We start from the raw sequence: 15,881 nt of genomic DNA, 5'->3' as shown, positions 1-15,881 counted from the left end.
GAGAGGGGCACAGGAAGAGCAGGCTTGGGGGTGGGGGAGGAAGACGTCCCCGGCTGGGAAAAGAGGAGGAGTTGGTCATGCAGACTGAAGGGGAGCCCCTGGTGCAGGACCAGGGAGTATGGGACCTCCAAGCAAGCCAGGGAGCCGTGGGAAGGATGCAAGCCAGGGTAGCACACACTCCGTCACAGACAGGTAGCATTCCGGGTTTGTCTTCCTTTCTCTCTAGCCTGGGAGCTCCTTGACGGAGGTTGTTGTTCAGTTGCTAAGCTGTTTCCGACTCTTTGCACTGGCCTGTAGCCCACGGGGTTGCAAAGAGTCAGACATGACTGAGCAACTTCACTGGTTGGTTGGCAGCCCAAGGACTATAGCCCACCAGGCTCGTCTGTCCTCCAGTCTCTCCCAGAGTTTGCTCAAACTCATGTCCACTGAGCCAGTGATGCCATCCAACCATCCCATCCTCTTTCACCCCCTTCTCCTCCAGCACTCCATCTTTCCCAGTATCAGGGTCTTTTCCAGTGAATCAGATCTTTGCATCAGGTGGCCAAAGTATTGGAGCTTTCGCTTCAGCAACAGGCCTTCCAATGACTATTCAGGGTTGATTTCCTTCAGGACTGACTGGTGTCTTGAGAGTAGGATGGGAGGCTTTACCTATCTCGGCCTCTCCAGCCCTGCCCCTGTGCCTGCCACAGGGCAACAGCCACACCGCAGGGAGGAGAAGGGGCAGGCATGGCTCTGGGCTCCCCCTGGAGCCCTTCATGGACCTCACGGCACTGCGGTCCCCACGTGGAGGATCCTGAGGCAGAGAGAGATTATGGAATGTGCCCAGGACCACACAGCTGGTCAGACTTGGGTGTAGATTTGACCTTAAATTAATCCTTGTCACCAGGTGCCAAATACTGCACGTTCAGCCTCTAGATGGCTGGGCGGTTGCAGTTAATATGTGCTGAACTCACTAAACTTAACTAGTGTGTTCATGGTTTCTTGGGGGAGGAACATGGTGTTTTTTTGGCCCTAGTGAACTATTTCCTAGAATGTCAAGCCATAAGACATCGTTTTCAAAGATGGCAAGACCTGGCAAAAACCTGGACCATCCTCACTGCTGTCTGATGTACCCATCCAGCCACGCATAGGCTGAGAGATACACAGACAGCTATTACGCTTTCTTCTACAGAAGTATTTTTCATTTTCTATTCTTACTCTTCATAGAAAACTTGAAAGAAAAAATAGTATATAGAATTACATTGTTTTACACTTCAGTTTTTTCGTCATTGTGTCTATCTCTTCTTTTTTGATTTGCTTGTTCAGTTGCCATGTCCGACTCTTTGAGACCCATGGACAGCAGCACGCCAGGCTTCCCTGTCCCTCACCATCTCCCAGAGTTTGCCCAGGTTCATGTCCATTGCATGGGTGATGCTGTCTAACCATCTCCTGCTGTCTTCTGTCTTTCCCAGCATCAGGGTCTTTTCCAATGAATCGGCCAAAGTATAAGAGCTTCTTTTATTTACTCTTATATCTTCTCCCGTAACTCTTGCTGCTGCTGCTGCTAAGTCACTTCAGTCGTGTCCGACTCTGTGTGACCCCATAGATGGCAGCCCACCAGGCTCCACCGTCCTTGGGATTCCAGGCGAGAACACTGGAGTGGGTTGCCACTTCCTTCTCCAAGGCATGAAAGTGAGAGTGGAGTCGCTCAGTCATGTCCGACTCTTCTCGACCCCATGAATTGCAGCCTAACTCTTGAGTGTCCTTCAAATCAGTGGAGTTTGTTGTATTTCTTTCGGAAGAGGCTGGTTCGTTCATATTTAAAATGTTAAAACACTCTCCCACCTGTCTCCCCTTCCTACACAACTCCCATCACTGTAAACACATCACATGTGATCTCCCTTTCCCAAACAGATTAGTTGATATGGAAACAAGGATCCATATAAGTGGTTATATAAGTATCTCTCAAACAAAGAGAGACAGAAAGAGGCCATTCTGACAGCACACCCGGTTCCAATCACACAGACACAAGTACAGCTAGCGAGGCCACACTTTCTCTAGGCTTCCTCCAAAAAAAAGCCGCCTCCACGTTCGGCTTCGTCCCATTCTGCCCCACTGTCTGACCTCCCGGGCTTCTCAAAGTGCCCGGAAACCTCAGGCCAGCAGATGCTTACTCAGGGTGTAGCCAGCCGTCCAGCTGCCCTTGCTGACCAGCCCCTGCAGCAGGCGGAAGATCAGCAGGGACGTGTAGTCCGGAGCCACGGCCGTCAGGACGCCCAAGCTGGCGCAGGTGAGGGTGGTAGCCAAGAGGCACACCTTGCGGCCAAACCTTCAGAGGCAAGCAGACATCGAGGTGAGTGCTGAGTGCTCACAGCGACGGAGGGACAGCAGGCTCTCTACTGGGAGACAAGACAGCTTCTCTGCGGCATCGTGCGGTCCATCACACATCGCGGCCCCTTCTCCAAGCCTGACCTGGTCCCCCTCTCTGTGACAGCGACCGGCAACTCTTGCAGGTTTAATGAAGTCACTCTGAAGAGGAATCCTGACCACTCTCAGTCAAGGACCAGGGGTCTCCCTCAGTGACCCACCCAGTTCTGACTCATCCCCTCTCATCATCTTTGTATTTAGCAGATTGCATGACTATTCACAGACTTAACAGGGTGCACCAGAAATCAGATCCCCGCCCCCCATCCACATATTTAATCTTATCAACGCTCATAAGGGTTTTCTGGGGAAATATTCAATTCTAATAGTATAACCACTGAAAAGTGTTTTTCCTTTCTATTTCCATGAGTAAAGTGGGCCGACAGACACATGAAGAGATGCTCAACATCCCTAGTCATTGGGGAAATGCGAACCAGAGCCACTCGGGAAGTCGCTGTAAACACAGGGAGCTCAGGGGCGCCCTGTGAGATCCTAGGGGGCGGGGCGGGGTGGGGTAGGGGGAGGTTTGGGGGAGGGGACGCGCGTCCGCGCGTGGTCCATTCACACTGGCGCAGGGCAGAAGCCGACACGGTGTTCTAAAGCAGTTATCCTCCAATTAAAAATAATTCTTAAAAAACATTTAAAAAACTACAATGAGATATCACTTCACACTTATCAGAATGGCCATTATCAGAAAGACAATAAACAGTAAGTGTTGGCAAGGATGTGAAAAAAAGGGAGCTTAGGACACTGTGGATGGGAGTATAAACTGAGGCAACCATTATGGAAAACAGAAGAAACAAGACAAAGGTTCTTCAAAAAGTTAAAAACGGAACCACCGTACAGTCCAGCCATTTCAGGTCTGAATGTTTCTCCAAAGGAAACAAAAACACTAATTAAAAAAGACATCTGCACCCCTATGTTTACTGCAGTATTAGCTAAATTGCCAATATATGAAAGCAATATATGGAATATATTCCAATATAAGCAATATATGGAAGGACTGATCCTGAAGCTGAAGCTCCAATACTTTGTTTGGCCACCTGATGTGAAGAACTGACTCATTTGAAAAGACCCTGATGCCGGGAAAGATTGAAGGTGGGAGAAGGGAATGGCAGAGGATGAGATGGTTGGATGGCATCACCGACTCAATGGACATGAGTTTGAGTGGACTCTGGAAGTTGGTGATGGGCAGGGAGGCCTGTGGAGAAGGCGAAGGCACCCCACTCCAGTACTCTTGCCTGGAAAATCCCATGGATGGAGGAGCCTGATGGGCTGCAGTCCATGGGGTCGCAAAGAGTCGGACACGACTGAATGACTTCACTTTCACTTTTCACTTTCATGCATTGGAGAAGGAAATGGCAACCCACTCCAGTGTTCTTGCCTGGAGAATTCCAGGGACAGGGGAGCCTGGTGGGCTGCCATCTATGGGGTCGCACAGAGTCAGACATGATTGAAGTGACTTAGCAGCAGCAGGGGCAGCAGCAGGGAGGCCTGGCGTGCTGCGGTCCGTGGGGTCGAAAAGAGTTGGACTTGACTGAGTGACTGAACTGAACTGAACTGATATGGAAGCAACCTAAGTGTCCATCGATAGTTGAATGAATAAAGATGTGTATATATACATATATATATATATATATAAACCAGGGTCTCCCGCATGGCAGGCAGATGCTTTATCCTCTGAGCCACCAGGGAACACCACCATATTGTATATATATATATGTGTGTGTGTGTGTGTGTGTGTGTACAATGCAATAGTGCTCAGCCATAAAAAAGAACATATTTGTGACAGTCCAGATGGACACGGAGGGTAAAGCGCTGAGTGAAAGAGTCAGAGAAAAACGAACACCATGTGACCTCCCTCAGACGCAAGACTTAAGAAACAAAACAAATATAGCTTCTAAATGACAGTTATCTACTCCTGAAAACAGATACATAAATGGATAAATACTAAAAATATTAGTGACGGAACCATTCACTCTACCTTCTTCCCACATGCAAAGATGATTAACATGCTTTAGGGAAATACTGCGGGGGGAAAAACAGCTGTCCACACACACAAATCCACTTCCTCATCTCTCATCTTCGGCCTTCCACTGACACTGTCCTTGCTCACCAACTTCTACATGTTGAACTTCTCTCTGCATACCCTCTTCTAGCTTATCTCAAACTTGGTTTATCGCTTTAAATACCAATTACTGGTGGCAAATCCCAAATATTTAACTCCAGCCCGAACCTTATGTACCCAACTGTCTACTTCTCAACTCTTCTCTGTCTCACAGGCTGCTCTGAAACACATCTCCTAAAAGCTGCAAAGAAGGGTAATCTTAACCCTCTCTGTCTCAAAAAATGGCACTGCCCCCTCCACCCATCTTCCAGAAGCATAATCCTTGGCTTTGTGCCCCCTTCCTCTGAGCCCCGCATCGAGCTACACAACCTGCCTGGCTCTGAAATCCCCCCTAAATCCCCACCTTCCTTCCGTCGTCTTGCCCCAAATCGTCCCGCACTCCCTACCGTGTCGGGTCTCAGCTTCTGCAAAGATCCCCTCTGGCCACTTCTCCCACCACTGTCTGCTCAAGTCCCTTCTCCCCATGGTGTTGACGCTGTGCTTGGTCGGATCCACCTTTACATACCTGTCTGCGATGTAGCCGACTCCCAGAGAGCCCAGGAAGAAGCCCAAGTTCACACAGGACTGAAAGAGGTCCACCTTCCAAGAGTCATCACACACCAGGTTAAACTGCGGGTCGGAGGGGCCAAAACACACAAGACTGTTTGTAAGTTAAACTATGCCTACCGTTTTCCCTGCAGAAAATGTCAACGCATGACACAAAACTGTGGGATCCCAGGGCCCCTCACATCCTTTCCTTTCACCACATTTTCATAAGACAACTGCAGGGTTTCTGGGGAATCTCAGGCAGTGTCATTACACGCCTAATATCTTTATCTTGGGTTTACCCTCAATATACACTAATTAAAGAGTCTGTTGTCAGGTACCCCTGATAGTTGTCAAAGGACAGGGTGGCCAAACGGTAAGGTTTCTAAAGGAAATACAGCAAAGTAATTCTCCAAAAACGAAAATGATGTAAAATAAATATGACGTGTTTCCCAGAATTGGTAAAAACCCTTAATTAAGAAAGCTGAGGACCAAAGAATTGATGCTTTGAACTGTGGTGTTGGAGGAGACTCTTGAGAGTCCCTTGGACTGCAAGGAGATTCAACCAGCCCATCCTAAAGTAATCAGTCCTCAATATTCCTGGGGAGGACTGATGCTGAAGCTGAAACTCCAATACTTTGGCCACCTGATGCGAAGAACTGAGTCATTGGAAAAGACCCTGATGCTGGGAAAGATTGAGGGCAGGAGGAGAAGGGACAACAGAGGATGAGATGGTTGGATGGCATCACCGACTCGATGCACGTGAGTTTGAGCAAGCTCCAGGAGTTGCTATGGACAGGGAGGCCTGGTGTGCTGTAGTCCATGGGGTCGCAAAGAGCTGGACATGACTGAGTGACTGAACTGAACTGAATCACATGTTTTATTCCATAAATTCTACCCAATAATTGTGTAAATTTGTCATGACTGATGGAACTGTGAGTATCAACATGAGAATTTCTGAGCAAAGAAGCAGAGGCCAGCTGGTGGGGGCTTCTGGGGAGCAGCCCTGCATGCGGGGGAAGGGGGAACCCAGAGGCGGCAGGAGATGCGGAGGGTCCCATGTGCCTGGGAGGAACCGAGGCAGAAGGACAGAGGCAAAGACAGGAGCCGATCTGCCTGGGCGTTATTGGGAGTGAGGTTCAGGGACCGCCCTTCCGTGTTTGGCACATTCATGGTGATGCCAACATGCGTGGGCGCTCTGGGAGGCCCGAGTGCAGAAGCATCCCCGCTTGGAGTGCAGAGGGGCAGAAAGTAGGGGGGCCTCGGTCTCCTGTCTGGAAGGTATGTGTGGAGCTGCTCCTGTCACCATCATGAAGCCACTGTGGGCACTGCAGGGAGAAACCATGTGCCCATGGTTTAGTAAATAATGAACCATTTAACTTTTTAAATGAGGCTTTAGTTTTTGTTGTTCAATCACTCAGTCACGTCTGACTCTGTGACTCTAGGGACTGCAGCATGCCAGGCTTTCTTGTCCTTTACTATCTCCTGGGATTTGCTCAAATTTATATCAATTGAGTCAGTGATGCCATCAAGTCAGTGATGCCATCCAACCATCTCATCCTCTGTCATCCCGTTCTCCTCCTGCCTTCAGTCTTTCCCAGCATCAGGGTCTTTTCCAATGAGTCGGCTCTTCTCATCAAGTGACTGAAGTATTGGAGTTTCAGCTTCAGCATGATTGCTTCCAATGAATTTTCAGGGTTGATGTCCTTTAGGATGGACTGGTTGGATCTCCTTGCAGTCCACAGGACTCTCAAGAGTCTTCTTCAGCACCACAGATCAAAAACATCAGTTTTTCGGAGCTCAGCCTTCTTTATAGTCCAACTCTCATAACTGTACATGACTACTGGAAAAATCATAGCTCTCAGTAGACAAACCTTTTTCAGCAAAGTGATGTCTCTGCTTTTGAATATGCTGTCTAGGTGTGTTTTATTACCTGGGAGGCTTTGCTACCCATCTCCTGTAAAAACTTAGAGTTGCATGTATGAACCATGCCCTTGTCCTGGCCCAGTGGTCAATCATGAGCACTTTAAAAAAATAAACAAAAAGGTAAAACTCCCTGCTACCATTTGACTTTCAGAACCTAACAATCAGCTCGTGCTACCACCTGCCTTATGCCCAGATCTTGTCTGCTCCTGTGAATAGCTCAGCTCTTGGAGGCAATCAGCATCTCCCCCATTCTTGGCTGATCCAGATGTTTCAGTTCAGTTCAGTTGCCCAGTCGTGTCCTACTCTTTGTGACTCCATGGACTTCAGGACAGGCTTCCCTGTTTCATCACCAGCTCTCGGAGTTTGCTCAAACTCATGTCCATCGAGTCGGTGATGCCATCCAACCGTCTCATCCTCTGTCATCCCCTTCTCCTCCCACCTTCAATCTTTCCCAGCATCAGGGTCTTTTCAATCTTTTCTTCGCATCAGGTGGCCAAAGTATTGGAGTTTCAGCTTCAACATCAGTCCTTCCAATGAATATTCAGGACTGATCTTCTTTAGGATGGACTGACTGGATCTCCTTGCAGTCCAAGGAACTCTCAAGAGTCTTCTCCAACACCACAGTTCAAAAGCATCAATTCTTCGGTGCTCAGCTTTCTTTATGGTCCAACTCTCACTCCCGGTGTTTATTCCCTTGAAAATTCAGCTGGAAGCACACCGCCCTGGGGAGTTTCTCCTGCCGCTGTTCGGCTTCTCTGCCGCCCTGGGCCCTGTCAGTGGAACTCGGGGGAGGCCGCTCCTGAGAGCTGTTATCTCGCTGGCCCAGGTCAGCCTCTCCAGCGGCCTCTCTGGAGCCCCCACCTGCATCACCCAGGACGATGTTCTGTGCATACTAGACGCCCCCAAAGCCACAGGGCAATGGTTTTGGGGTGTTTGTTCTACTCTTTGCAATCAGCATCTTTGTACAATATCTGCCACCCTCCCTGAAATGTCCTGCGTGCCATCCTGCTCTGGGGGCGTGCAGAAGCCAGGGAGCTCATGGAACTGGAGGAAGGGGGGCCTGGCCTTCCCTACTGATGCTGCCTCCCTTAAGAACTCTGCCCCCAGCTATGCCAAGGGGCTCTGTCTGCAGGCACCTGCCTGCCCTCTGCGATCCCAGACCCAGCCACTGTCCCCAGGGACCCTCTGTGCCTCTAGGAAGATGGAAAGCCTGGAGTTTGTACAGGGGGCGCACGGGATGGGGTGGGGTCTCCTAGGCCCGGTCCCTCTCCCTGCTGGGACTTCACTGGGGATTTCTCCGGGGCCAGGCTGTGTGGTGGACATGGCCTGTAGAGCAGCAGGCTGGCCAAGCTCACGTGGCACACAGTCACCCAGCGTCCTTGTTAGAATCCAGGTTCCCGTGGGTTCTGTCTCCGCAGATCATGGGTCAGAATCCAGGTGATCCCGGGGATCAGGTGAGTTGGGAAACCTTCCTACCCCAAATGGACCCTGACCTCTGCCCTCAGGGTGGGGAGGGACGGGGAGCTGGGTGTTCAGAGAGGTCAGCTCGTCGCGTTCCCTTCAGCCAATTCCAACGTCCAAGGCAAGGCCATGTGAAAGATTATTTCTGCAGAAATGAATAACTAGGGAGGTTCTCCCCCAAACAAGCTTCAGCTTAGGCTGAGGGCAGGAGGCAAAAGTTGTTGTGAAGCAGTGGGAAGGGTGAGTCAGAGGAGGCGCGTTCCGTCCAGGAGAAGCGGTCCTCCACTCCTGAGGCCCCGCGTCTCATCGCCTCCTCACCTCCAGCTGGATCCCACCCCCAGTACACTAGCGTGCCCCCAGGTGAGCCCTAGCCCACAACCCCTCCCCTGTCTCCCCCAGTCCTCCCCAGAGTGCTCGGGTCCCCGAGGACCTGGAAGACTGCTCCCGGTTACCACCGTCAGCCAGTCGGGACTGTGTCCCCTCCCCAGGGGCCCTGCCCAGGCCAGGCTCCCCACATGAATGAGCTGCTACTTCCCTGTGTTCCAGCCTCACTGCTCAGGTCTCAGCTGCCTGCCTCCCCGGCCAGGACCCTCTGGCAAATCGGGCCCCTCCTCCTCCCCAGCCCCTGCCAGGTCTGCGTCTCTTAAATCAATCCTTTTTGATCCTGTGACAGCCGCGTTGGCTGACAGTCCTGCCAGGGCCCGTGTCGGCCTCTTCAAGCTCTCCCCACCTCTGGGGAGCGTCACCTCCACTCTCCACCAGCACCTGGACCGTTCCCAAGGTCCAGTGAGGACTGTCTTCTTGCTATGCCTGAACTGCCACTCGGCACAAAGGTAGGGTTGCCAGTTTTAGAGCAAAAAAAATATGGGGTGCCCCTCCGAACTGGAATTTCAGATAAGCAACACTTTTTTTTTTAGTGCAATCATGTCCTCAGCAGTATCTGAATTCCCAGCCTCAGCTGTCAGTATCAAATGTTATGCAATACCTGGGACCTAATTATCCTAAATAAATATTCATTGTTTACCTGAAATTCAAATTTAATGGGCGTCCAGCATTTTATCTGGTGACCTGATGTAAGATCTCAGCCCTCTGGCCCAAAGCTGAGCCGCCACCATTCTGTCCATGACTCCTCTACTGGATTCCAGTCACTTCACCAACTCATTGCTCCCTGAACGTGGTCCCTGCCCCCCTCCCCTGAGCTTTGGTTCACACTCCTCAACGCACCCTGTTTGCTGTCCTAGCAGCTCAAAATACCACCCTGGGTCCCATTCAAATACTCCGTCCTAAGGACCTACTGTGTAGCATAGGGAATTATATCTGATATTTTGTAATAACCTAGAAGGGAAAAGAATCTGAAAAAAAATAGATATCTACATGTATATAACTGAGTCAAGGAGGTGGCACAGTAACCCACTCCAGTGTTCTTGCCTGGATAATCCCACAGACAGAGAGGAGCCTGGTGGGCTGCAGTCCATGAGGTTGCAGAGTCGGACACGACTGAAGCGACTTAGCCTGGGATGGCATAGCTGAATCCCCTTGCCTGAAACTAACACAACACTGTCAATCAACTACATCCAATGTAGAAAGTCTGCCATCTCCTGCTGGAAGGCCCCAGCGGCCAGCTGAATAGTAAGGTCCCCCTCCCTGTCTGGGACACTGATCTTATTCTCACGGTCACCACCCCTTCCTGGCTCCCTGGAGACTGCAAACTCCTTGAACTTCACGGGCTTCTTCTGTGTCCCTCCTGGCATCATACCCAGTGCCAGAACAAAGGAAAAGCTCAGGACACGGTTACTGAGGGAATAGACGGGGAGGTGAATGGATGAATTCTTGCACCTAGCTGATCCTTTCCAAGCAGAGTATGCCTCAGCCACAGAGAACAATACGTCCCCGTCTGGGTCTGTTTCTAGATTTCCAGCTAGAAGAGCGGCCAGTTCAGCATCCCTGGGAGGCGATCCTCTACCTGGACATCTGTGGTTGGAGGACACTTCAGAGACCAGACGTCTGAGCAAGGGCACCCACACATGCTCCCTGTCCCCCAAGACAGTGGGCCGTGGGGCCGGAGGGGCGGACACGGCGCTTTTCTCCAGCTAGACGTGCGCTGCTCAGGCCACTCAGCTACCTTGCTTCAGGTGAGCAGTTTGCTAACAGACAGACTTTGCATAGTTCTGGTCTGTGGCTTCACCAAATGGCTTCCCTGGTGGCTCAGATGGTAAAGAATCTGCCTGCAATGCAGGGTTCAATCCCTGGGTCGGGAAGATCCCCTGGAGAAGGAAATGGCAACCCACTCCAGTATTCTGGCCTGGAGAATCCCATGGACAGAGGAGCCTCGCAGGCTGCAGTCCATGGGGTTGCAAAGAGTCGAACACGACTGAGCGACTAATGTGTCTAAACTTCTCCTGTGACTTCGCCAAGTGACCTTGAGATCAGTTTCCAAGTGCTTACTCTTGTCACAGAATAGCACTTTCCAAAGGGTCCATGAAGGAAAGAAATCTGCTGGCTTCTCAGTGAGATATTCTCAAAGCAAACGCTCAGATAACCCACTAACCTATCTAGGCAAGTGCTCTGCCGCCATCCTGCTCTCCTGTGGGCCATGGAGGAGACACTCAGGGCAGCTGGGTGCTGGACACCCAGGGGTGCTGACCCAGCCACTCTCTGGCTTGTCTGATCAGCATCTTCACGGTCCTCGGCCGAACCCTGGGAAGCAGGTCATTGTCATCACTGGTTTACTGATGAGAGAACTGAGGCTCAGAGAGGCTGAGTAACCTACACAGCGACACTCAGCCAACTCAGGGCGTGGCTGAGACTCAGTCAGACTCCAGGGCAGCTTCCACACCGCCTCAGAGACCAGCGTTGAGCTGTCACATGTCCACGGCTTGTGAATGGAGGGAGGGGGCCTCTCATCTCTGATGGTGGGGCCGCTGGCCCCCAGGTGGATTCTGCAGGCCCGTGGAGAAGCCACTGGGGCAGAAGGGTGAGGAAGCAAGCAGTCCAGCTCAGCCTGGCAGGCGATGGTGTCTCTGAGCCCCAGTTCCCTCCTCTAACACCCAGAGTGTGCGGAGGATTGAACAAGGGAGGAACGGCAGTGCCCAGTACGGAGTCTGATACGCCAGAGTTCAGAGAACATGACCCCGCTCCCTCTTTGCTGATGTGGGATTGAAGCCTGTAGGATTCATCATGTTTCCTCTCTGCCCTGAAACCCACATCGTTATCCCCACAGCGAAGGCCTGCTCTTACCTCGGTCACGATGGAGGAGCCGGGCGTGTCGTACACCCAGCCCTGCTCGCAGGGGCCCAGGGGCAGGGGGCTGCCGTTGGTAGCCAGGCTGGCCAGCGGGTCCAGGCAGCCAAGGGTGCTCTGGTTCCAGTCCACCTCGTAGCGGAGGCACTGGCTCTCGGGTCCCGGGCCTGGCACCGTGTAGTTGAGCTCCTCCGCCAGGCTCCAGCCACATCGCCGGCTCAGCTCCGCCACCCCTGGACTCCGGCAGCGGTGGTCCGGGGTGAAGGCCAGGAAGACGATGCCCACATAGATGGGGGCGAAGGCGGCCGAGAGCAGGCACAGGATCAGGAAGGTTTGCTTCTGGAACCAGCCGAACTCCCCAACCTGCTTCAGTACATCATCAACGGTGAGCATGACTGAGCCTCCACGCGCATCGCTCTGAGCAGACCACAGCCAGCCGCAGGGCCCGGGGTCAGGGTCTTATGTGGGTTTCTCTGCAATGGGCTGGTCTGAAGTCAAAATGCTGTCTAAGCATCTTGGCCTTGGAAGCCAACCAGCTGGAAACAATCTTTCACCCACAGGGCAGGTTTCAGGCAGGGATAGGAGGAGGATGATTGGTCAGACTGCTGGGCTGGGGGAAGTCACCTGGGCTGAGGACCTGATTCTGTGGCACTGGGGTTCCCAGAGCCAAGGGAGAGAGCAAAGGTGGCCATGACCCTCCCAGCAGTCTCTTTCAGGCTCTTCCAGAGGGATCCTCTACTTGAAAGCTTTTTTATCATCCAGATAAACAAAAATAGCACACGGGCTGCCAGGCTATTGACCTGCTACTCACGATGGGGTGTCTCAAGCAGTGTGCATGGAGGGTCTGGCCATGGGCGATGGGAGAGCCAAGCTCCCCAGACTGACTCACTTCCCTACATCCTTATCCCAGGGTAGAACGACTGCCTTCTTCGGGACCCACAAAGGACTTCTCCTGGCATCACTCTGTCCGCAGGCAGTTTCCTGGCTGCTGGACCATGATGCACCCACCCTGAATCCCCAGGAAAGTGGGCCACAGGGGCCCTCTAGGCACAGATCCTGATGGGTTTCCTGGGCAGAGTTGCTGGTAGAAAAGATCAAAGGGCCGCAGGCAGAGAACACCTCCCCCTCCCCCACTTCAGCCTGGGAGGACACAGAACATTAAGGCTGGGTCCCCCCTCCACGCACGCAAGAGGGACAGATAACAGATGAACGGGTGCCGGGTGCCCTCTTGTTCCCGGGACCCTCATCTCTCTGTTCCATGGACACGGGGAGCTGGCCCCAAGCCCAGCGGTGCACCAGCTGCTCTGGTGAGACAGGAGGAGGCTGCAGCTGTGCAAACTACTTCCCTACTTGAGCTGAGCACCGACTGGGGTGCTGTGGGAGGGGAGAGGGCAGGGAGGGGGGCAAACCTCCCCAAGGCATCAGCTCACCCAGGCCAGGTGCTGCCCTTCCTGCCTGAGTGAGATAATAGAACTGTGTCTCCATCACCCCTCCTTGTTCTTGGCACAGGGCCCCTGAAACCCTTGACACTTCCTAGGAGTGTCTTCTGTTCCATGAGGTGACTCTGGGCGGGCTTGTGGGTGGCTCCTGGTCACGGGTAAGACCAAGCTATGGTTGTGTGCTAGGGTCTTCCCAGGTGGCACTGCTGGTGAAGAGCCCGCCTGCCGACGCAGGGGACACAGGAGATGCAGGCTCCGTGCCTGGGTGAGGAAGATCCCCTGGAGGAGGAAACGGCAACCCACTCCAGTGGTCTTGCCTGGAGAGTCCCATGGACAGAGGAGCCTGGTGGGCTACAGTCCATGGGATCACAAAGAGACTCTGGGTGGGTGCCTGCCTGCAGGTAAGACCGAGGTGTCATTAGAAACTTGGAACTTTCAGCCCCATCTCCCCATTCTCTTGAGCATAAAGGGCTGACATGGTCAGTCACGGGTCATGCCGATGGGGTGAAGCCTGCATAACAGCCCCACTACCCGGGGTTCAGAGCAATCATATCCACACCCCAGGTCCGTGGGGACCCCAGCTCCTGCACTGGGACCCCCCCCCCACCCCCCACCCCCGCCCTGTGTGTCTCCTGGCTCCTTCAACACTGCACCATATTCTCTAATAATCTGGTGGACAAGTCAACAGTTCCCTAACTTCTGTGAGCCGCTTTAGGAAATCAGAGGCTTCCCCCATGGCTCAGTTGGTAAAGAATCCACCTGCAGTGCAGGAGACCCGGGGTCGATCCTTGGGTCAGGAAGATCCCCTGGAGAAGGAAACAGCAACCAACTCCAGTATTCTTACCTGGAGAATTCCATGGACAGAGGAGTCTGGTGGGCTACAGTCCATGGGGCCGCAGAGAATTGGACACAACTGAGCAGGTAACACTTGCTAACAAATTAGTTGACTCCAAAGAGGGAAGAAGTCAGAGGACCCTGATCTGTAGCCAAGTCAGGCAGAACTGTGGGTCACCTGGGGCCCTAATAGTGACTGGCATCTGAGGAGGGATGGTCTCGTGGGACTGAGCCCTTAACCGGTGGGGTCTGAGCCTCTCTCCAGGCCGAGGGGGTCAGAAGTGGGTTAAATTGTGGGACACCTGGCTGGCACTGCAGGCAAGTGTCTGGTGTGGGCAAAAGTCCCGCATTCGGTGACCTGAAGTGAAGTGTCCTGGGAGAGGAGTGAGGAGGACTCACGGGAGAAAGGAGAATGGGGTTTCCTACACACAAGGATGTCCCTGCTTTTCTCCAGCACAAGTGGCCCTGAATGCACAGGGCTCCCCTGCCTTGCGTCCTCGGCTTGGGAAACGGCCGGGTGCTAAGGCCCTGCTCTCAGCTCATTGTGGGGAGGAAGCAAGCAAGGCCCTCCCCGCACCCACTCCCCAGGCCGGACCGGACCCACCACACACTCTTCCTCGAGGAGATGGCAGGCACCCAGGTCTGGGCAGAGCTGCCCTCCTGGTCTCAGTGTCCTGAGAGCTCTTTTCCCCCTCGGACCCCAGAGCAGGGAGACCTGTGCACGGCTCTGCACGGCTCCCCCCGACTCTGTCTCCAAGCCCCTCGGCCAGGTGCACATGGGGTGGCCGGTCATCCCGGGGTCCAGACTGCAGAAGTGACCCAGGCTGGCGGGTAAGTGTCGCCTGGGAAAGGCCAGTGCCACCGTCCTCACTGGCATCGGGGGTGACGGGCCAGACTCCTCTCTGAGCACAATATTCACTATGTGATCCCGTGAGAAACTTCGAGGTTAGAGACAAGAAACCGAGGCCCTTGTCCGCTGTCATGCCACTGGCTCTTGGCCAGTTCTTAAGAAATCAATTCACTGAAAGCCACAGGGCTAGTGACCAGCAACCGTGTTTCCAGGACTCTTGTGCTGCATCTCAACTCGCCCAGCAGCTCAAAACACAGATTTTGTGCAAGACATGTCCTTTGTTCCAGGACAGTTCACCCCAGGCCTTGGGACCTCTTGAAGTTAAGGACAGAGGCTGGGCTCCCCTCTGGGAAAACAGAAAAGGAACAGGCGTTCGGGGCAAGCCCAGAGCTGCAGAATGAAAGCCCGGCCACCAGGGATTCCCTAGGTCCAGATGACCTCCCAGTGGACTGATTTCAACACAACTGGGCTGATTTTCCAGGAGGGGTTTGCGAAGACGGGCTGGCCTGCCTCCCACCCTGTGGCCCCGAAGCTCCTTCCATCACAGGGCGCCCCTCCCACCAGGCTGAGCTGGGGACAGTGGTTGGGGGGCCGTGGCTGTCCCAGGCCTGGCCCCAGGGTTGCTGTTTCCCTCTCTGTGCTGTCCCGAGGGGTCCCCCGGTGACCCTGACATCTTCTTCCAAGGCAGCATGGCTCCATGATGCCATCGGGGACAGGCATTAACTCCAGTGGGGAGCGTGGAAGCCACCAGAGGTATGGGAATAGCGTGGGAGCCCATGATAAGGCTCCCACAAGGCCCTCAGGGGCAAAGCCTGTCTTAGGGGCAAAGTGCGTTCCCTGCACCTCAAGCTCCTTCCCGAAGTCAGGCCGGCTCTGCTGGGTCTCCATTTCCTGCCCCAAAGTCCTGACACTGAAGGCTGCTGGGCAGAGTGCTTCCTCCTCCCAGGCCTCGGTCAGTTGTTTTTGTTTTTGTTTTGATGGTTGAGGATGGTTTATTAAGCTGTGCTTTAGTACGGATGCCAGGGTTTGCCCATGGCGCTCACTGTACAAGGCCCTGACGTGCTGCCAGTGTTTC

At 53.3% G+C, this 15,881-nt stretch overlaps 1 protein-coding gene across 4 annotated transcripts in view; it reads right to left on the bottom strand.

Annotated features, from left to right (window-relative positions):
- The window catches only part of SLC22A1 (solute carrier family 22 (organic cation transporter), member 1), a 37,201-nt gene extending 25,003 nt beyond the window's left edge, over positions 1-12,198 (bottom strand). Inside the window, exons 1-3 of one of the 4 annotated variants that reach the window (XM_010840894.1) lie at positions 11,681-12,198; positions 5,037-5,140; positions 2,154-2,308 (exon numbers count right to left, since the gene is read on the bottom strand). In XM_010840894.1, the coding sequence (XP_010839196.1) occupies positions 2,154-2,308; positions 5,037-5,140; positions 11,681-12,076 (655 nt within the window). In that variant the 5' untranslated portion in view covers positions 12,077-12,198. The remainder of the gene's footprint in view (positions 1-2,153; positions 2,309-5,036; positions 5,141-11,680) is intronic. The other 3 variants (XM_010840892.1, XM_010840891.1, XM_010840893.1) reach the window with 3 other exon arrangements.
- Positions 12,199-15,881: the final 3,683 nt, after the last annotated feature.

The sequence above is a fragment of the Bison bison genome, unplaced genomic scaffold (assembly GCF_000754665.1).
Source record: "Bison bison bison isolate TAMUID 2011002044 unplaced genomic scaffold, Bison_UMD1.0 scf7180017864148, whole genome shotgun sequence".
NCBI lineage: Eukaryota > Metazoa > Chordata > Mammalia > Artiodactyla > Bovidae > Bison > Bison bison.
The sequence above is the reverse complement of the archived record's forward strand: the minus strand, read 5'-3'. Positions and strand labels throughout refer to the sequence as shown.